The sequence below is a fragment of the Hydractinia symbiolongicarpus genome, chromosome 13, assembly GCF_029227915.1.
Source record: "Hydractinia symbiolongicarpus strain clone_291-10 chromosome 13, HSymV2.1, whole genome shotgun sequence".
NCBI classification, from domain to species: domain Eukaryota; kingdom Metazoa; phylum Cnidaria; class Hydrozoa; order Anthoathecata; family Hydractiniidae; genus Hydractinia; species Hydractinia symbiolongicarpus.
In genome coordinates this window covers 22448428-22471040 of record NC_079887.1, presented here as the reverse complement: position 1 = coordinate 22471040, position 22613 = coordinate 22448428, and the positions used below count along the sequence as shown (strand labels likewise).

Sequence of the window (22613 nt, the reverse complement as noted above, 5' to 3'; positions counted from 1 at the left end):
TTTATTTTCTATTGATGGTTCTTTCAAATGCTAGCGCTTTCTGTCTCTGTTATCCCTATGCTATACCTAAACAAATATAAAAAGACGCAGAGCTAAGTAAGACAAAAATATGAAAAATAAACGTTCCTTTGCCACATTGAAAAAACTTTCAACCTAATACTTTTATCTACAATGAAACATATTTTAAATTCTGTTTTCTGTTTTATATACAATAGGACAAACTAAATATTTTAAAAATCTGTTTTATTTACAATTTGAAAATCAAGTTACATTGGCGTGCCAATAAAGCAAAGAGTCCATATCAAAGTCTTTACATAAGACCTAACATGGAGGCGTCCATAACGGGTAATGGAAATTGTGGTAAAAATAGTCCCCATAAGAAATTCGTTACCGCCACATAGCCTTAGTTTTGCTACAAGGACTCGGCACTGCACTTGTAACATCGGAACTAGTATCGTCTGCCGTAATATTAGCGTTATAATAGCAGGCTTTTCTTTTTTTCCACACGGTGTTATGATTTAACTGGAGTTTTTAGTTTGCGTAACTCCAATCGAACAGACCCAATTTCCTTGGTGACAATCTCAAGTTTGCGGTGAATTTTTTCCTAAAAAAATGTAAAAACATCTCCTATTTCTTTCTCCTTGTACACATAAATGTTTAAGTGTCAGTTTACGACAGGGATGGTAAGGTCAGTGCAGCATGAAAAGATGAAGAGCCAACTGCTATTTTTAACCTTAACTCAGTGTCGCTAAAATGTGATTTTTCAGACTGGGCGTTTATTCATAACATACGCCCTTTTTTGACACATTACCTCTTTTTCCGCCAACTGACGAGTTAAACGACCCGATGTTTTCGTTGGTATTTTACCAAGTTGTGAATCAAGCTAAAATCATAAAGATACAGCGGTAAATGACAAAAACGCGTACTGAAATTTCGTTCAAGCGTTTGGGACAACATTAATTAAACATACAATAATGTAAAAATAGTTCAAAACATACTTTAATTTTTTCCTGATTTAAACTTTTCAATTGATCTTCTAACTTCAGTATAGTACATCCATCTTTCCCATATGTTTTGGTGAGCTAAAAACCAAAATTCAAGTTAGTAGGAAAAGAAAATATTCTGAACTTTCTAAATTACAAGAAACTTAAAACAGGGCTTGCATAAAAAATCTCCAATGCCAAAAGTTCTCGATGAATGATAATAATAGATTAGCCATTTTGACAGAAGCCTTTCGCGGGAATGCCGTTAAATAGAAATGGCGGTAACTTAAACCTCTTCGTATAAAAACAGATTACTCTTTTCAAAGAAAGTTATACGTACTCTCTCCAATCTTGTTGTGATTGGATTTCCTGAAACAAAAGTAAAAACATGGAGTGCTCGATCTTGTAGTGAAGGTTAAGTTCTAGTAAACGGCATTTAGCAAAACAGTAACTGCTCACATGTTTATATGCCTTTTGTTTCAAAATAACTATTTCTACTATGTAGTCACCCCATTAAAAAATACAATTTGTCAAATCAATACAAATAATATCCTAAAATAACTATGTTATATGTCGTATATGCTCCTCCTTTCCCGCCAACCTCCGTGAATGAGTGCGCAGCTGTCTATAAATAAACCCTCCTACGCAGATGATAATGTGGTATCACTTACTTGTACATATCTTTGTTTTTTGCGCTGTTTCTAATTTCCCCTGTTTAACGGTAGCTAATACTTCATCGGTGGTAACAGCTTGATTTGAAGGTTTTAATGAATTTGTTTGACAGTTCTTAATGTTCTGTCGGAAGCCACTATTTCTGTTAAATGATGGAATCTTTGAAGCAAACGCTAAAAAAAGTTTGGTTTGAACAATCAAGAAAATGTAAGCACAATTTATTTAAGCATTAAGATGGGTTTGTCATACAAGGTAGGATAAAAACAAACTAAAAACAAAGAAAGGGTCTGTCTCGTTTTGAGTTTTTCGATCTAAAAGCACCATGGAGTTGCGAAGAGAAGCGAGCAAATGAAAATCTCACATCCTTCTTCAACTTCATTTTTAACTTCATCAATATCTTCTTTATGTTCTTCTTCGTGGATAACATTCGGTACCGGACTTATTGGAATGTACCAACTTTGACATTTCGCGGGTTCCTGGTCCGTCTTTTTACCACCATTCAGTTTCGGACTAAAGGGCGACGATGACGTAAATTTCTTTCTGCGGCTAAAAGTTTCAACCTCGAAATCCAACGAGACCTCGCTTTCTAAGGTCGAGTCACTATCAAATGAATCGTAATCAGTACTGTACAGTGATTGGCTGCTTCTACAGTCACTACTTCCACGTGACCTTGAGCTTGCCGATGATTGGCTACGAGATACACCACGAGATAGGGAATGGGTTCTATCGAGTGATCGACCGTTCAGATTTGGTTTTTGGCGGTCGTTGTGGAAAGTATGCGCACGTCTAGGTATTTTAGTGCGTTCAGTTTTACTGGTGTTGTCAATAGAATTGTTTCGCCTGTAAATCCTTTCAGATTCGTAACCTTCTGTGTGAGGATTGGGAAATTGTTGGTCAAGTGGATGGTATGAAAACCAGGTCCTGCGTAAGGACATTCTTTTATCTTTTCTCCAGCCATCTTGAACGGGAGACTGGTTTCTATATAAATATACAAAAACATTTCTTGCTGAATTATCTATATTATAATGCCCGTATACGTCTGTCTGTCTTTCTGTCTGTCTGTCACGCAAAATGGTAGCTTAGCTGCGACGGGCGAACCCGTGGATTTTCCACGGGCTAACGACCAGTTTTTTTAAAAAGGCTTAATTACGAAATAAGTTTATTCCCTGAAAATATATTGAAACAGGCTATTCGCAAGTTAATTCTTGCGAATTTTTTATTCTAAAATTTCTTATGAGATAAAAAAAAAAAAAAATCCTTTTTATCATTTTTTTTATCGCTGTCAACAACAGACTTTGTAACTTTACACGCTACTTCAGGACTTCCTTAAACATATAATTTCAGTAACCTTTTCAATTTTCAAGGTAATTCTCGCAAAAAAATATCAAAATGATCCGTTGCGAAAAACTACTAAAATTTAGCGAAAAAATTCTAAAAGGGGAAAGCGAAATTTATTTCCTTTGATTCTGCGATTTCTTCCGCGAAAACTTAGCTCAAACTAACGCTTAAACCAAAGAAAATATTAACCATGAAGCACGCAAAACCAAATAAGCGAACAAACAAAAAACACTCACATCTGTCTCAATACTTCATTATCTTTGAGTAGAATTTCGTTTTCTTCAGTCTGTGTTTTAACAGTACTAAAATCGAAAAAATGACGTATTGAAAAAATGATGTTTTGAAAACGCATTTTCTAATACGCAACCCATCCTCTGTCTGTGAGCCAATGAGAGTAGCCTTAGGTAGTGCACATTCTCTAGTTTTTTTCTTTCATCGAAGCGCCCTTATGTTGACACGTTGCTCGCAATAACAACCCAGAAACTTACTACCAATGAAGGTAACTTTTTCATTGTTTTTTCAGGAATCACTTCTTTTTCGCTTATTTTTACTATTGTTATATTCGTAGGATCTTATTTTTACTATTGATGACCGCTGACCAGGAGCATGTTGTGAGCATGCGCCATGCAGTTTGTTGGAAACCCAGGGCATAAAACTTACCTTTTTAAATGATCAATTTCTTTCATTGATTCTTCGATTCTTTTTATGGATTCTGCATATAAAACCTGCAAAAATAAAACATTACAGAGGCGGGAAAGATAGGCGCGCACAAACTACAAAAAACAATGCCAAGGTGGGAAAGATAGGCGCGCATAAACCACAAAAAACTCACAAGTTATGTTTCTTTGAAAAAATTAGGAGGAGTTATATAAATAACGAAGGATCGACAAATCGTGAAATAAAATAAAGAGCTTTGTCGATCCACCTTACACTCAGCACTGGCAATTCAACATTTTAATGACACAGGGTGTTTTTATCATGCCTTTCAACTCTTATAACTTTATCGCCAGAAAATTTCGCGAATAGCGCTGCTCGCGAAATATTTAGGAATTCGCCAATCGATTGAATTCAGATATTTCATGGGAATATATTTTCGTGAATACGCCTTTACCGTATTTAAGGAAAAGTGGAAATTTTTTAAACCAAAAACATTCTTAGATGAATTTAAACAAATAATTAATGGTGAGAAATTTCGCGAATTAGCTAATAAAACTTTTCGCGAGAAGCAAATTTTTTTTGAAGGATTCTTGAAATGAGCCTAAGAAGAGCTCTTAATGTCGGAAAAGATTTCGAAGCTTTATCAAATTTACTCAGATGACCAAAAAAATATTGATTTGCAAGATAATACATCAAATTACCTTGATGGTTTTGTGTTCTTGAAACAAAACTTCATGTTCTTCCACCAACTTAAATGGTAAAAATAAATAAATAAAATATTTCAACAGCAGGAACTGTGAGAAAGAGTCTTCTAAGAAACGCTTAAAGTTTATCACAAAAATGTTTGAATATTAATTCTGGAATTCCGTTCTAACAGTAAGCAAGTTTAATTAACATAATTGCATACCGTGAACCTCTGAATATAAGGCCTGGGCTTGTACAACTTTACAAGTTACACAGGTGGGGATTATACACGGGTGAGGGCTAAAACACACGGGTATGATAGGCTTATACACGCGTGAGCTTATACACGGGTGGGGCTTGTAAACGGGTGGAGTTAACACACAGTGTTATGATGGGCTTATACACGGGTAAGGGCTAACACGCGGGTGGGCTTCTATAGGGAAAACAACAATTCTCTGCAGATATTCAGATTCCACATGATGTTCTATTTTTATTTGTAATAGGTACACGGTTAGTTAAACGTGGACAAGTGTTAACAATAAGTTAGATAACGGGCTTATCACAGGAAGGGGATTATACTTAGGTGGGCTAATATTGCGGGGAATAATACACAGCGTTAGATAATGTTTAGTAAGAGTGAAAATTAATATTTTAAGATGGCTTCTCACTTCAACAAAAGTGCTATGGCACGGAGTAACTTCAATGTTTAGACTTTTTTAAGTTTAAGGATCTCTAATCCCTTCATTTAAAAGTTCTTTTCTCTCAAAAAACTTCTATAAAGTAAACATTATGTTTCATGCAAGCCCCTGTTTTATCTTACTATCCGAGAAAACATTTACCAGAAGAAAAAGAAGGACCAAAATAACGCCCTGTTAAAAGAGGAAATGTATCAAAAATTAGGTGGTTATTTTAACTTTTAAACTTTTACAAGAACTTATTAGGTGTGTTGAGTCAATCACACAAAAAACAAAAGACCTTTACCATTAATAAAATCAAACATCGCAAAAGTTACCTTTAGCGTAAAGTTGTTATGTTTTTTGTACATTTAAACACACCCGACTTAATAAATTGATAATTTCACTTGTTACGATAAGAGTAATCTTACTAGTCGGTAACCCGTAAATAAATTTACGGTTCGCCTGTCCTTCATTTACCGCATTTCCGTTGTCTCGCAACTGCGGTTACCATTTTGCGTGACAGAAGGACAGACCTATACGGGTCTACTATTGATCCCCCATATTTTAACTTCAGGGCGTAGTTTTTTATAGTGAATTTCACATACTACAAAAATTATGTGTTTACCTTATCAAAGGCGAGGTTATTTTCTATTTCTTTTTCTCTGGTTTGTTGTTCCAACTGTGTAACCTACAGCAAAAAAAAAATAATAAAAAAAAAAAAATTAAAATTAAAAACCTTTTTTATTCTATATATGTGTGAAGCGAGTTAATCATGTTAGTGTGTAAAAATTTCCAACAATTGCTATGAAGAGACAATTTAATCATGACACTAAAAAGTGGATTAGTCAACTTTTTAAAGTGACTTGAACATTCGCTTTACTATGAGAATACCAAATTAAAATAATTTTTAAATTGAACAAGAACTATACCCCTGTGATATTTGCACTTATAGGGTACAATACGGAAAGTGACATTACTAAAGGACTGCAGCACACATTTTGTAAAAGCACATAAGCAGCGAAGAAATATTAGTAGGACACATCATTAGTGTAGTAAGCCAGTGGGCACGTTTTTTTAACTATCCAGACTGGGGACCGAACGGTACTAGTCTAGCAGAACGGTACGGAGATACTTGAAGCTATTAAATACTGTTAGGGAAAACATTTAAATTTTGCAAATTTATCATTTTAAATTGATATTTTCGTTTCCGTTACTTTTGCCAATACAAACTACTAAGGACTTTGTATTCACCCGCATTCATCTATTTTGCCATTGTATAAATCCGTCGGAGAACTATTCCGTCCACCAGGGACGTCAGGTTCATTTTTAACTTCAAATGTTGACTTTATGTGCAACAAGAGAATGACGTTGCTTTTAAAAAAGACATGGTTACCTGTTGAATAGCTTTGTCTAAACACTGTTTGAGTTCCTCCTCGACTTGTTGGTGATATTTTATGTTCTCATCATTCTCCAAACACATCTTCTTTAAAGAAGCGATCTCTCTTTCCAAAACTTCATTCTGTTTTTCTGACTCGTGTAAGTCAGAAATTAAATTTCCCTAAAACAAAGAAAACAAATTTTTATTCGTTTACAATCAATATCTCACCTTGTAGGAAAAATTCGTTCTAATGATTCATTTCATCATAGGCATAGGGGTAGGGAACGATGACTTTTATATAGCATCACTTTTTCCTACATGGATAAATAAACGGTTTGTATATCTGATTTCTTTGAAACAAAAAAAAAATCTTTTCCTTCGTTGTTTCCATAACAATAAGACTGTTACCATGCCTACCAACATGACGAATAAAGGTCGTCTCTTACTACAAGACATACCAAACTCATTCGATTCAAAACATCATCATTCTACATACCTGTTTCTTTTGAATTTTCAGCAAATATTCCTCAGCTTCTGTTCGAATTCTATACATAAAAAACTTAAGGTAATACTCAAGAACTAGTCGTTAGCCCGTGGAAAAATCCACGGGTTCGTCTGTCGCAGCTAAGCTACCATTTTGCGTGACAGGCAGACAGACAGACAAACGTATACGGGTATTATAATATAGATGTTGCACGAAACGCAACAGTTGTCAGGGAAACTGTACATCAAAATAAGCCTCAATAACATAAAAATTGCTGAGCAACAGAAACGAGAGAAGTTGGACAACAACAGAAACGAGAGAAGTTGGACAACAACAGAAACGAGAGAAGTTGGACAACAACAGAAACGAGAGAAGTTTGACGACAACAGAAACGAGAGAAGTTGGACAACAACAGAAGCGAGAGAAGTTGGACAACAACAGAAACGAGAGAAGTTGCACGACAACAGAAACGAGAGAAGTTGCACGAAAACAGAAACGAGAGAAGTTGGACAACAACAGAAACGAGAGAAGTTGGACAACAACCGTTGCAGAAAGAACTTTATTGAAAACACAGGCGTAGAAGGATCACAAGAGATGTTGCACAACAAATGTTGTAGAGATAGAATTTTTTTTTATCTCCACTATAGTTGCACAATAATTACGGAATTTCATTCAAAACCAAACTATATGCATAAAAGGCTGGTGAATGCCCCTTTAAATTGGTTTTAGGTTAATTTTTGCAGACTGCTGTATTGAGGTCGCCATTCTTTAGTGTTTCTGATAACAGCCCAGAATATAAATATATATCCTCACCGAAAGGAATCATTTAACATCTGTTGACTTTTAAATAATTCTGTTTCAATTTCTTTTCTTTCTTTTCGAAGTTTTTCATACTCATCTTTAATCTGTGTTTTCTCTGAACTTAATTTTTCAATATTTTCATTCTTGTTTGTATTATTTGTGCGCAGAACTTTTGTCTCATCTTGTAAATACTGACACTGGAGTTCGAACTGGTTGCATTTTTCTTGTAATTCGAAATTTAAAGTTTCAAAATATTTCAATTTTGTTGTTAAGGATAATTCTTTAATAGATGATTTCTCGTTGAGTTCTTGTTGAAATTCTTGAAATTTCTCTTCATAGAGGTTTCTCAGTCGTTCTATTTCCACTGAGTGTCTTGATCGAATGTTAGAACTAGTTTTTCTAAAAAAATAATAAAAATAATAAAAATGTAAAAAAAAAGAAAAAAAAAAGAAAATAAAATAAATGTGTACAAAATAAGATGGTGCATACGTTTTCCCTTTTCTTCGAAGTTTCAAGTTACCATCGCATTCAGTCTCCGATGATTGAATTTCACTTTCTGACACTGAATCATCTAAATCAATACAGATTAAAAATTATCTCTAAGAACTAAGATGTGGAAACTTAGGTAATAATTAACTCAACTAGCTTGACTGTCGAGCTAGCAGAAATATTATATTTTCTCAATTCATAAAATCCCTATTTAGAAGACATTTTCATCATTAAGAACCGTATGAAGACGTTTTAAGCCTAAAATGTTCCATATAATAAAAAAATTCCCACTGAAGAAGGCCTCCATAAAAGGATTCCTAGTTGTATATAACAGCCTACATGCATTATTTTTAAAGTTGTCAGAAACACAATCCGATGTCGTAACATAACTTTCCCTCGTAAATTGGATGTCGCAACATAACTGTCTCTCCTAAGTCGGATGTCGTAACATAAATGTTTCTCGCAAGAAGAAACAGTTCCCAATTTTTGTTGTTGTTGACACTATTAATTAAATTCATTTGCAGGAGAAGAAAAAAAAGTCCTGAATATTAGGTTTACCAGCCACTTTACACAAACATGAACTTTAAATTAACCTTACCTCCTGCTGAGGTATTTCCAAACTTCTTAAAACTTGTAACTTTGTTTTGGTGACCTTGTTTTAAATTTATTTTTTGATTTTCTGTATGTTGGTCTTTTTTCAGCGAGCTTGGAACAATCCTTGGTATTTTACTGTTTTCTCGTCTCAGTTTGTTTTGTCTCAAGGGCTTGTTATTGTAACTATTGATATCGTTACTCGATGTCCTTTCTGAATGTTCAGGTAAACCTCTATTGGTTTCTGCATTCAGCGACATAGCTATGTTACAGTCTGTTTTGGCAAGTTGTTTTTTAGCACACGATTTTGCTCCATTTGTTTTTGAAGGATTATCTGCATAAATATTATTAGTTTGAAACTTCTCTTTTTGGCAGTTTAAATTATTAGTGTTGTTGTTATTGTTGTTTAGATCATTTTGTATGCATGTACAGCCACTCGTATTTTTACTACTAGGTTCTAATGCGCCTATAGGTTTCACTTCTTCTTGGGTGTTGTACAAAGCTTTGACGAGATTAAGTTGCTGTTTAAAATGACAAAGTTTGGATTGAAGCTCTTCAACTGAAACATGCTTGTCTTCTACTGTTCCATGTCGTAACATAAAAACTTCATTATCAGTAACTGGAGCTTGGTTTGGTGATAATTTATACCCAGCATTCATTGCAAATTAACGTAGCTGTGGGTTCATCTTGTGAATCTCGTGAACGTTCTAAAGCATTATACATATCAATTTAAACATGCACAGTGATCTAGCATGATAACGATTATGTACATTGGAAGAGGATTGAATAAAGTCTACAAATACAAAATCAAAACAAAACAAAACAAACATGCATATAGAAGACTCATGAGAATATTTCTAAAACAAATATAAAATAAATCTTAAATTAATATAAAATAATATTTTTCAAGACAGCTTTTTTTACGAAGCATGTTCAGTCTTAGCAGAGATAAAACATTTTTTAATATTATCAACGACACTTCATAGGATAGGTCAATATATTGTTCATCTAACAGCGCCACACAAAAGGTGTATCTCTTTATCAAAATATAAAAATGTGTTGAAATACAATATATTTTTCTACTTCTTACCATAAAAATCGATTTTAAAGATTTCTGAACAAAAACAGATTTAATGATGCATATTTTCGTCGCAGATGAAGATAAAAAATTTTTTTTTTTATAATTTATTTTATATATCTTTTACTTCTTTATTCTTAATATTCGTGTATCAAAAATCAGTGCCTACCAACATAAAACAGTACTTCATGAAATATTTCAGATCTTTTAAGTTTCATTATACCAGCTTTTGAAAAATTTATAAACAAAGGATTTCTGTTTTAAGAAAGAAAAAAAAAGAAAGAATAAACGATTCTTTTAATCCAGTTTCTTTTTTTACATATTTAATTATTTATTATAAATTTTATTCTGTAATATTGGTTGTTTCATACTGAACACTTCAATATAGTCTGAAAGCAAAAATAACGAAAAAATTACATGTTTTTAATTTTTCTCTGCAAACCCCTATAATCAAGTTTTATCATAAGACTCTCCAACTTATCTTAAATCCTTAACATTGAAAACATGTCCAAATAAGGCTATACAATCCAGACAATCCAATCAAATTTGCTAACTTAATTAGTTATTTCTAATTCATTCATGCAACCAAAATATGATTTGATAAAAACAGATTGTCGAAAAGTGATAAAATGACAAGATGGATAGATGATGAAAAATTTTCACGAATAATAAAAATGTTTCAAAATGATGTAAACAAATGATGAACAAAAAATATAAATAATACATTAAAATATAAATATAAATTAATTAAAAAGGCAAAGAAAAACAATAACATACAGTGAAAAAATCTGCCATTTTCTTTTCTCAACGTTGCCTTGTTGGTCACATGTGCAGGGCAGCAACTGAGAATGTAAACACAAAACTACCATACTAAATCAGATCAATAAAAAAGAATAAAATCTCATGTTACAGGATCACGAAAAATCTAAGTTAATAAAATATTTAAATCACATGTTTAGTCACGTCCAGGGAATTTTATCACGACAATACTCAATAGAAATAATTTTATTCATAAAAAAGTATTCGTACAGCAACCATAATAGACAAGTTATAAAACCACCTGTATACGCTATTGTAGAGATTATTAATTACATCCAATGATTTGGTAGCATTTTTTATACACAAACTAGAAAAAACAAACATCACGTTTTCCACCAACAAATTCTATCTAATTGAAAAATAAAAATGTTCAATATAAGGTTCAATATCATATGGCATCACAGATTTTTTAGAAAACTAAATCTTACTTAATTTCTTAAAGACTGCAATAAATTATATGTTATGTCGTCAAAGAAACAAAACTAAAGTTGTTTCAGGGCATGTAAATTAAAAAAAAGCACAAATGTTTTTAACACAAAATTAACAGCACTCTAAATGCTATAATAACAAACAGTCTCCAATAAAGGCCATCCCCCCTACCCCCTACAATTTCAAATGAATTTATAACTGCCCCGCCTCTAATGAATGCCTAAACGTCCTGTCTCTACTGAATTATGAGCATGAGAGAAGAGAAGGGAGACTAGAGACTAGAGACAGGGTGTACGCCCTGTCTCTAGTGAACGCCTTTCTTCAGTCAAATCAGGGCGCTTGTTAGAATTTTCTTCATTTAAGTAATTTATTTGTGTTAAATTTAAGATGAAATAGCTATAGATTTGTCAGTAATGTTTTTAAGAAACACCAAGCCGCTATCTACAATGAAAAGTCCACTTCCACAACAAAAATCAGGAGAACGTCTGGAGCATTTATTAGAGCATTTACAGTCAGCTGTATTTGGAATAGTAAAAAAATTGAAAACTGTTTAGTTTTCCAACATTGACGGGTAAGGTAATGTCTCCTATGCTTATTTGTATGCTACTACTTTTAAATTCAAAAGTGTATCTAAAACAGAAAATAGGTCAAATATTTGTGACATTGATAGTTCACATGAAAAACATCATTGTATTTACAAGGAGGATTCTACTAAAAGGAAATGACATATTACACGTCATCTGTCCCAGCATTCTCATACAAAAATAGTTATTTTCTAGGAACACAGGATTGTAACAATTAACCAAATATATGCCTCATTTCAAAATTTCGGTCTACGTTTAAACCTGGATGCACTTACATTCTAAATTAGAAAACATTAAAAAAAAATAGTATAATTCTACATACCATTGAAAAAAAGGTGTGCTCCATAGTCTCCATATACAAACTTTTAAAAGACCCAATAACTTCACGTCTTAACACCATCTTCACACCAGTTTATTAAGTTTTATTTTGGAATACTTGTGTAAGGTCTATATATTTACTGACATAACATCATGCAGATCCCCAGTTATTCTATTTCAAGCTGAAATTTAAGGGACGCAGGACAAAAAATGCCATCTTGGGGAAATTTTAATAAGCCCACCTTTATACATTGAGAAAGATTAAATGCATATCCCTTACAGGTCTAAATTTTACTGATTACGAAAAAAATGTCAAGCTTACTATTTCTAAAGTAATTTTAATTTATAACGCATTTAACATTTAAACAAATATCCTGAAAATGGAAAATAACAAGACTTGTTAAACAATGTTCCAACATCATCTTTTGCAATGGGATCCCTATAAATAAAAATGTATTATGGCAGTTAATAATCTGTGACAGATCAATAAATAAAAAGATCAATAAATAAAATTAAAATGCTAAAAAACAAAAGAAAATCTATTTGTACTAAAAATCACTGGCAAGAGTCAATTTATAAGCCTATTGACTTAAACATGTAATGTATCAAGCAGGATTTTGATACTGGTATACTAGTTTGGGCCCCCAAACTCGACATCCCAAAAATAATTATCACTTAAACTTATAAAATGATTCTATGACTCTTAAGAAGAGAAGGACATTAATTTTGCTTTTTCAAGATGGTAGCCATCTTGAGAAGAGAAAAAGGACATCAGCTTTCTGGTAACATCTGTAGGACAATACTGCATAAATAAGAGGCAGTTTGAAGTACTCTGTAAATTTCTAAAATAGCAGAGTTTGTGTCGTTTAGCCCCCATTCCCTGCGTTTTTTTCTCCGGCAGTTAAAGAAAAAAATTATATAAAAGATGTAAGTGGTGGATTAGAAGCCATTCTTATCCTCAGTAAACATAAATTAAAACAAAGTAAACACAAGTTAAAAGTAAGACGAAATAATATTAATAATAATAAAACACAACGTCTTTATAGATGTATTGATTTATTTAAAAATATGCTAAAAATCCTGCATTACATTCAATAATTCTTATCCTATGAAATTAATACAATATGGTAATTCCATATGTTGTAAATGCCAACCTTTATTGTTTGCTCTTAGGATTTTAACCATTCAAGAATCTATAAACTCTGTAAAATCGTATTTACAAATTATACCATGCATATATGTTCCAGTCACTTTTATGCGCACTGTTTATTACGCCATTATCAAACGGATATGATAATTTGAATATCATAATTTTTGTCTGGTTTAACGTTCAACATTTCAACCATGATGTGTTGATACTTAAGAGTAAACTCAATGTATATATGTACAAGCATTTACAAAAACCAACATTGCCATCATGAAGCAGATGGTTCATCTTGATCTCCTTTCTAAAAATTAAAATTAAAATCCGCATTGAGCAAGGGGCATAAATTTACTCTGTCCATGGTGACATAGACAACCGTTAAGCCAAAAATGAAAAAAAGAAGATGAAAACAAACAATAACATTTTTTAATTATCATTTACGTATCAATATTAGGTACTATTTTTTGACTTTAAAATCGTGGTGTGCATTTAACTTTGTGCGTTTAAAAGTTTTTAAACAAAACTACAAATCATTTCGGGATCCACAAAATCAATATGTAAAAAACACTGATAAAATGATTTTTTCTACAGGTAGTTCTTTAGAACTTGCATAACGCAACACAAACAAAAAAATGGTCTCTTTAAGTTGAGATTTTTAAATAAATTCCAGAATATACACGTAAACCACAGTTTAGCATTTATTCTATCAATACTTGCATCATATATACATTTTCACACACAGCCTTTCTTCTTTTTTTTGGGATATCAGCAACTAATTGCTGACATAACTATTATGTCGGCTTTGTTGTTTTAGCAATTGCTGACTCCTCACGTGAGTTACAAGTATGCAGTTGCATGGTTTCTTAATATTTTTTAAGAACTTCATTGAATAGGAATGCTACATTCATTAAAGAAATAACAACACACACATGCACATAAGTACACTTTTAGTAATGCGTTATTATTTTAGCGCTAGCATTCTATTTTCCTTTTCCCAATGAAATTGTGCTTTTATTTAACCCTGAGAGGAAATTTGACAAATTATTGGCATTTGTTAACTCTATTAGTTAAATAGGCCCATATGCATAAACGATTAAGGAACACTCAGGCCTATACATAATTAACCTTACCTTGTCTTTTTTCCTCTTCTTCTTTTTCTCTTTTTTCTTTTTATCACTTCCATCTTCTTTTTTACGCTGAAACAAAACATGGATTTTTTCCAATATAATTGCAGAAATATCAAAAGAAAACAATGTATTCTTATGCTGCTACAGCTTGTTTATCAAAGGTTAAATGGAAATTTGCATGATTTAAAAGACTAAATAATTTTGGAAGATTATCATTGGTGTAATTCTGTCACCAAAATCACACACTATCACACATAAATTTCTAATACCTTCTTCTGTTTCTTTTCTCTTGTAGACTCTAAAAATAAAAATTTTGATAAGTTAACTACCTACGCTAAGACTATGGTAAAAAAAATGAACGAATTTAATATTAGTAAAAAAATAAAGAAGCGTGGTGGGCTTTTATTTAAAATGGACAACACTATAATTCAGGATAACTTTGACACAAAAAATTCTAAATACTGCATACAGGCAAAAATAAGACAAACTAATAATTCAATTACGCAGTAAAAGTTTTTCGTAAATAAACATACCTGTTACGTTTATTCCATTTTGTGGCGGTTCATCGTGGTGTTTATGTTTATGTTTCTTTTTCTTTTTTTCAGGCGGTTTGTTCATAAATTTGAACTGATCTGGTACCTAGAAAAGAGAACAATCAAATTAGAAAAAGGAACTACAATCTATCAATGGTCATTTAATTTACAATAATCTTACCGATCCAGGCATTAAACGAAATCCTTGTAAAGAAGCTTCGGTTAATGGCACAAGTTCACGTCCTCCTACAGGTGGTTTGTCAATTAATCCTTGTAAGCTGTTTAAAACAAAAAAAAGAGTGGATCAAAAATATGCATTATATTTTAATAATAATCTTCTTATAAGCAACTCCCTATGCAATTATGAAATTAACATCCAATCATTCACAAAATGGCAGACAAGTTGCCAAGTAGAATATAGTTTTAGTTCTAAAAAGTAAATCTCAAATTTTTAGAGCTTTTAAAAGTGTGTAGCTACATGTAAATTAATGTGTCACAAAAACAGTGGGCCCAAAAATAACCCTAACTGCTACAATCAGGGTCCTAATTAATGGGACACCTATTAAAAATTCTCTTATATGCAACAAATTTCCTTCCTCCTGATTTCAATGTTGCTCAAAGAGGTGGCGCAGTGTCTTAAGATTGAAGTTATCCCATTACATTGATTACGTCCCTGATTGTAGGCTTCAACATTTTTGTTTTTTTATTGCTATTTTTCTTTTATTGGCTAGCTGTGTGCCAGAAAACCCTATTACATAATATTTTATCACTATGCAACTTTCTTTCTTTACTACATAACTACATACTACAAAAAGTGGGAAAAAAACATGTGCTAGAATTTCTACTTTTTAAAGCCCTAATTTTAAAGTTCTGTCATAGAGAAGGATATAAAGATTTGATTCCTAAAAAACAGATAATCGCAATTTATCGCAATTTATAAAATCATTAATTTTATGCATTTTACAGTTTACCAAATATTGTTAATAACGCAACAACTGTTATCAAATACCTTCAGAGAAAAATATTTTTTAAGAAAACAATCACAGAATTACATTTTTAACGATGAACTAAAAAACTTTTAACAATTTCCTAATTTTAGTTTCAAGTATTAATTTTTACACATGATTTCTTGAAGAACATTTAGTAACATAATCTTGTGAATTTGTCCAAAATCTTTGTGCTAAAGTTAATATCTATGAGTGATATTATCCAGTATCAATGTTGAAATGAATTATGGTGATTCTTAATCTTAAAAAGTACAATTCCTCCATATCATGCAGAATGTTTAAAAATTTAAAAGTAATTTTGTATTAAAAATTTACCTATCCTCATTTGATCCAGGTGCATCAATATAACCTAAAAGCATAACATAACAAGGATAAAAAGATAAATAGTTGTATGGATTTAAGAAACACATTATTATAAAAAACCAGTCGTTAACCTGTGGAAAAATCCATGGGGTCCTTGTCTTTAAATTATAGGCTATTCGTGCCTGTTTCACAACCCTTTCCTTGTGGACAGACAGACAAAATAAGGCTATTATTATAGAGACTAGTCGATAAATCCCGTGGAGTAATCCACTTAGGCAGAAGGACAATAGAAAAACAGGTTGTTTTATTTTTTTTGCTGACGTCAGCAGTGCAAATACAAAATAAATATATTTTTTTAGAAATTTGTATACCTGTTGCCTTCATCGTATAGATCTTGAAATGCTGATCAAGAAAATGTATATGATCATGTATCTTTGACAAACGGTTGCAGAGATATCAAGGTTTAAAGGTTTTTTGATGACGTCATCAAACCGTCCATTCCGAAACGGATTCGGGGATCCAGGTTTAAAAAATTTACCCAAATTGGTCCCAGGTTGTCCCTAGTTACCCACGCGGTGAAAAAACATTGACGTCACCACCTCGTTTCCAAGTTATTTGGCCTCAAAGTTTTAAGTGCATTGTAATGGCTTCACTAATCTTTTAATTAACTTTCCTTTGACGTCAATACTATTTTATCGGTAAAGTTTAATAAATTACAGAACAATTTTATAGGCGATGTTTTATAGAATTTGTTAAAGAAAATTTTGAAGAATGTAATCCACTTTGCAAAAGTGACAGACAGACACACTTAGCGTATTATTATAAAGATTGGTTGAGGAAAATGTTTCTTGGAAAGCAATACACTGGTGTACAGACCAAAATATTAAAAAACAAACTTCATGTACTATACTATAAGTATTGAATGTCTTTGAAAAAACAGACCACTGAATGGAGCTCAATAAAAAAAAGTAATAAGCTTAATCTTTTAAGATATGTTTGCCATCACCTAACAGGGTTTCGAAAATAAAATTGGATGCAATCATTGGATGCTTTTTTTTATTCCATCCAAAAAAAAACAGTGTCAAAATTTGGTATAGCATTATTTCTGTTTCAAATCTTTAAATTATAATTATAAAAAAAGAGGATAAAAATAGTTATTCTGTCTTTATGCCATGCTTTATTGTTAATGAAAATAGCAAAGATTAAAATAGGTGATTGCCTTATTATAGCACAAACTCCGCATAATTTAGCTTTCTCTTTTGTTTTTTCAGTTGTTGTTTTAAATTCACATTGGAACTAAAGATAATTGTCAAAGCAGGAAAGCGCAGAAAAATCATCGCTTTGAAAAAATAATTATTAGAAAAGCTGTAAATAGCTTGAACAAATAGCATTACAACGACTGCCTTTAAATACCGTAATGTTTCAAGTAAACGCCCACCTTTTATTAAAAAACCCCCTTAAATAGACGCCCTTCTTTTTAGTCATTTTTTAAATAAACGCCCCCCCCCCCCTCGAATATACGCTCCTCCTTCATAAGGGGAGTTTATGCGATAGTAAAAGTATACTTAATTCCTTACTTTTTTCCTAAATCTTACGTTTAAGGTTGGAAATTTAGCTTTTCCCTTTTAAAGTTCATTCTCTAAAACATGTGAATATCTTTCATTTTCTGTTGTAAAGATATTACAGGTATTATAGGTATCCTTAAAAGCTACAAAAGAGACGAAGTGTAAAAAATTTAATAAACACCCCCCTCTTTCAAACACCCCCATCAAATAGAAGCCCCCCCCCCCCCCCAAAAAAAAATGCCCAGGGCGTCCATTCGAAGTATTACGGTATGACAAAAAAACGTTAAACAGCAAATCAATTTACCAGGAAGATGAGGTAGAAAGGTACTGAGTTGGCTACCATCTTTGATATTTTTGTCAGAAAATTTATTGAACATGTCATCTAAACCGTGGAGAGCCAACTGGTTTGAGCTGCCTTGGTTGTTTGGTTTTGTTACTAAAAAGAAAGCAAATTACAAGATACATAACACATGTTTTTGCTTAAGAAAAATATTAACACAGGGATCCTGATTTTGTGCATGTGTTCAACAATGGTAAAGGGATTATACATCCATGTAAATGTCACCTTTTGCATTTGGGTAATTTCAGTTGTTTATGGCTTTATTAGAAATTTTAGGATGGAATTTGTTAAAGCAAATACAGATTTTTTAGTAAAGAACAACAAAAGAATATGATTCACCAAAACACAATTGAATTGAAAGTTACTCGGTCACAAATTTTAACATTTAAAAAAAATAAGGACATGATCATTAGAATGAGGCAGTATTTTGCATGTTACGATATATCATTTCTTTATCATTCTTTATTTTAACTTGCATCTATGAGTTGCAAGTTTACATATAGAAAGCTAAATCTACAACAATCTGTATGTTCCAAATCAGAGGAATGGTCTTGCAATTTCACAAAAATCCAATAAATTTGGTAAAAAGACAACATTATTAAAAATTGATGTGTCTCTAGGTCCAAAACTTATCCACACTATTATTCAGTCAATGAGAACACAAAATGCAATGGTTCAAAAAGCTTTTATGCATCACCTATAAGTATTACATAATATAGCAGAAAATAATTGTTATATATAATTATAAATTTCTTAGTATGATATATAAATGGCAACAAAATTGTTACTTTGTTATCTGAAAATATTGTAAACAGAGTTGGATGATAAAAAGGAAACCCTTTGTGTTTTTATCAAAAAACTACTACAAACAACCCATAAAAGCCAATATGCATGTCAAATATATACCAAATTGTAAAGCATTTGTAATAATACAAACCGACTTATGAGCAAAAATCACTTTTTAACTTGTCTCCTTCTAATGATCATGTCCGTACTTTTTAACAAGCATTTTTTTAGTAACAAAAATTTGTCTTTACCTGGTATGCTAAGGCCCCATGTATGTCCCTTTTAGTGCAGTAAAGTAATTAAAAATGGCATTCCAGAAAGATTTTAAAAGGCCTATAAGGGCCGAGCAATCGCTCCAAGACACTAACTTAAGCTAGTAGTGATATTAGCCTATTTTTGCACATGCCACCTTCATTCAAATCAAGATTTTAAACTATGGCTTTTAATTTGTACTGTAACTACTTTGTCACTAGACCTCGCAATTAAGAATACTTTTTCACATAAGTTGAAACTCCTGGACATGAATATATTTGAAACTTCTACTGTACGCTTGATTGCAATGTCAAAACAACACCCCTGTGCCATGTACTTTCAATTTTTTTGGCAATTTCAATATTTTAAGAATGCTTGAACAAGGAAAATTATTAAAGCTTTGGGTGCACCATTTACTGCACAGGTCAGGACTGAAAAATTAGCGGAAATGACCGCTTTGTTCCTGTGACATAAGTTGTTTCCCCTAGACAATTTTTTTTCAAATTATAGTAATTCTAGTCTCACACTCTTATTCCTATCCACCCTAATTTATGAAGCAAGAATTTTCACTAACAGTTTCACGTTTTGTTAATGTGGACAGGTCTTCCATTATGAATTAGTATACACAAAATCTCGAAATAACAGTGAATAAAATACCATCAATGCAAAAAAAAAATACCCTGAGTAGTTGTGTCAGAAAAGGCAAGAATATTTTGAACATGGATTATATTTCAAAATTTTTACTATCAAGCTCTGTTGTTGCTCTTTTGTATTATTACTTAGACTATACCTATTTGCTTCTATTCTATTATATTGTTTCTGCTACTATTCCTTCTGCATGTATTCAATATTTAAGACCACAAACAGGTATATTTTCACTCGTCTTCATTGTCAGAAAGGTGCTGAGCCCGAGGTTGTCAGCGATATTGAAACTGAATCACCCAGGGCAAGAATGGAATTACATTTTAAAAATATTTTAGTTTCCGAATGAGCTTGTTTGATTCAGACATAAAATTTTGCACTGAAACTGTTATTATAAGCAGAAGAAAACATGGTATCAAAAAGATCAACCATATGCGTAACAAAATTTTAGACAGTGTAATGAAAATCGAATTAACGCGTAATTTTTTTGTTCAAATGTTTACCATTAAAGTTGTTCTTCCCTTTTTTTCAAATTTTAGTTAGCGTTGTTTCCGAACTTTGTTTTAGTGTTATTATTAACTTGTGGTTTTTGCCTAATGATAAACCTTCAGGCTTTTTTAGAATAAAAAATTATATCCTATTATACATAAAATCCATAAAAAAACCCTCCTTAACAACTAAGAAATCACGCATGCTCTAAATAAAAGTTTGTATGAGATTCTAAAACGTGAAAAATATTTACCCTTCTTCCGTCGTAATAAATGAAACGGAATTCCAGGATCTGTAGTAAAGTATTCATCAGGATCAATGGTTGTACTACCAACAGGCACTGACATCCTTCAATGAAAAATTGATTTAAAAAGTAAATCCATTGATCTTTATTCAAGATGGAACAGGTTTTTACATCAAATTTTTAGTTAAATTCTTTTTTCCTAAAAAATAAAATTGTTGTGGCTTCAACTTAAAAATTTGTAGTATAACTAACCTTACAATACAAAAAAGAAATACAAATAGTATATATAGCGTAATGAAGCTGGCAGTTCATATGCTAACTTCAGGATTGACAGCACTTAGGAAGAGTTTGTTTCTAACAACAAAAATAGTAGTTGTCTAACTCCTGGGTTTCCAGCGTACATACTAAAAAGGGTAACACCCTAGAACAAGCTAGAACAATCTGGAACAACCTAAGAACAACCTAAGAACAACCTGGAACAAGCTAGATCAAGCTAGAACAACCTAAGAACAACCTTGAACAAACTGGAATAAACTAAAGACAAGCGAGACCTATCTGAAAACATGCTAAAAGATCATGCTGATAGAGTTAAATTCGGGTAATCTCTTTGCGTGTTTTGTGAGCGATTGAGGTTATAAGCGTGTACAAAAAAAATTCAAGCGTAAAAAGCGCCGTGATTGTAACATCGGCTGAATGAATAACGAAAAGATACGTCAGTTGGACCGTGGAGGTTTGGCTCCTGTATATAGCTCTTCCACAAAAAATTTAAATGTGATCTTTAATTTGTATTATTTTATTTTAAACGATCTCTATACGATTTTGAGATAAATTTTAAAAACATTTTTTTCTAAAAATGTAGTTCTAAATTTGTTTCAAAATAGTTTCAAATGGCTTTATTAAATTAAACATCGTTTCCAAAAAATAGTTAACACTTTCTTAAATTCATTTTATAGTTCAAATTGTTTCAAAGTAAATTGTTATATAGCATGTCTGAATTCTTTATCAGAAAACTAGTAAGATTGCAAAAAGCTGAAAGTCTTTGTAGAACGTTTGAGAACCATCAAAATCGGATCATAGAAAGTGATATCACCGTGGATTGTTTAAAAACACGTTGCAAAAAACTGTCTTATTGAATTGGTAAAAATCTAAAATGACGTTGTACATTGATTTAAAAAGATCAAAACAGGATCATACAAAGTAAATTAAGTTAAACAGTTGGCTTTGAAACTATAGATACACAATTTTGCCAGTGCATTCAAAGATATTAATCTTGCGTAAACTTTCGTGACATCTGCAGGTTTTATGTAATAAATTTTTGCTTTTCATTGCTTTTTAATTGCAATTTGTTTCAAAATTTGTTTTAGACTTTATTTCGAATTCTGTTTCTAGATTTGTTTAAAGACAGTATCAAAATCATTTCCCATTCCCTTCCATTTCATGCCATTTTTGAGCTTAAATTAATAAAACTGTAAGCAATTTAAAAAAATGATGGTATATTCTAGAAACAATCATGGTCATGCTCACCTTTACCCTATTTTCAGATTGCAATTTTTGACATTTGGAGTCGAAAGAACTAGAGCGACAAAAAACACTTTATGCTTGTTGTCCTCCCATAGCCAGTACCCCTATTATTATTGTGCTTAATTTTAAAATTCCAGCCATATGTGCTAAGGGTACACATGAACTAGTAAAATAGCACACAAAAGTTCCAATTAAAAATGGCGAGCAAGTTATTCTTTAATATCAGTGTAATAGTGCACATTTTTGTCTAGCTAGATAGTTTGGACACAACTTTTTTTCGAATTTTTAGTTCCATTTTCTAGCCAACCTACCTTATTTTTACCTGTGGAACAGTTTCTAAATTTACAGGCACGTCGTCTAGGCTGGGACAATTTTCTAAACCATTTCAAATTTCCCTTTCCTTATGCAAACGCAGTTGGTTGGGTTTAAAGGTCAGCCGCTTTGCGTTTAAGAGATGAAATGAATTGCTGTATATTTGAATCTTTCTTTTTTTTTTTCATTTTTCTAGCCGACATTATTTTTACTTGTACTTTTAATAAAAATATATATCTTCAGTTTTGCAAAAATTTACTTCAGATACTTGTAGTTCTTGCTTAATCAAAGTTTCTTCTGTGTGAGTTTGAGCATGAAAAGTCTGTGTTTTACCTTAAACAAAAGTAGTACCATGTGACATTCCGA

The 22613-nt window shown here is 31.9% G+C and overlaps 2 protein-coding genes across 4 annotated transcripts in view; both read right to left on the bottom strand.

Annotated features, from left to right (window-relative positions):
- Positions 1-110: 110 nt before the first annotated feature.
- LOC130623628 (mRNA export factor GLE1-like) lies at positions 111-11624 on the bottom strand. Of its 3 annotated transcripts, XM_057439128.1 has the most exons (17): positions 10893-11624; positions 10610-10702; positions 8762-9461; positions 8164-8245; positions 7687-8073; positions 6886-6934; positions 6405-6569; positions 5637-5699; positions 4352-4399; positions 3654-3718; positions 3230-3295; positions 2017-2633; positions 1655-1828; positions 1324-1352; positions 999-1082; positions 812-883; positions 111-604 (listed from the first exon to the last, which is right to left on the bottom strand). In XM_057439128.1, exons 3-17 carry the CDS (start codon positions 9411-9413, stop codon positions 512-514), a joined length of 2646 nt encoding a protein of 881 aa, XP_057295111.1. In that variant the 5' UTR covers positions 9414-9461; positions 10610-10702; positions 10893-11624; the 3' UTR covers positions 111-511. The 3 variants fall into 3 exon arrangements, with proteins under 3 accessions (XP_057295111.1, XP_057295110.1, XP_057295112.1); XM_057439127.1 differs by having other exon boundaries at positions 10610-11624; XM_057439129.1 differs by lacking the exons at positions 10610-10702; positions 10893-11624 and adding an exon at positions 9845-10018.
- A 1397-nt stretch (positions 11625-13021) lies between these two features.
- LOC130623636 (mediator of RNA polymerase II transcription subunit 19-B-like) overlaps positions 13022-22613 on the bottom strand; it is a 38132-nt gene continuing 28540 nt past the window's right edge. Inside the window, exons 2-9 of the mRNA XM_057439139.1 lie at positions 20424-20615; positions 17966-18097; positions 16109-16142; positions 14968-15064; positions 14787-14892; positions 14523-14551; positions 14257-14322; positions 13022-13430 (exon numbers count right to left, since the gene is read on the bottom strand). Coding sequence (XP_057295122.1) covers positions 13398-13430; positions 14257-14322; positions 14523-14551; positions 14787-14892; positions 14968-15064; positions 16109-16142; positions 17966-18097; positions 20424-20517 — 591 coding nt within the window. The 5' untranslated portion in view covers positions 20518-20615 and the 3' untranslated portion in view covers positions 13022-13397. The remainder of the gene's footprint in view (positions 13431-14256; positions 14323-14522; positions 14552-14786; positions 14893-14967; positions 15065-16108; positions 16143-17965; positions 18098-20423; positions 20616-22613) is intronic.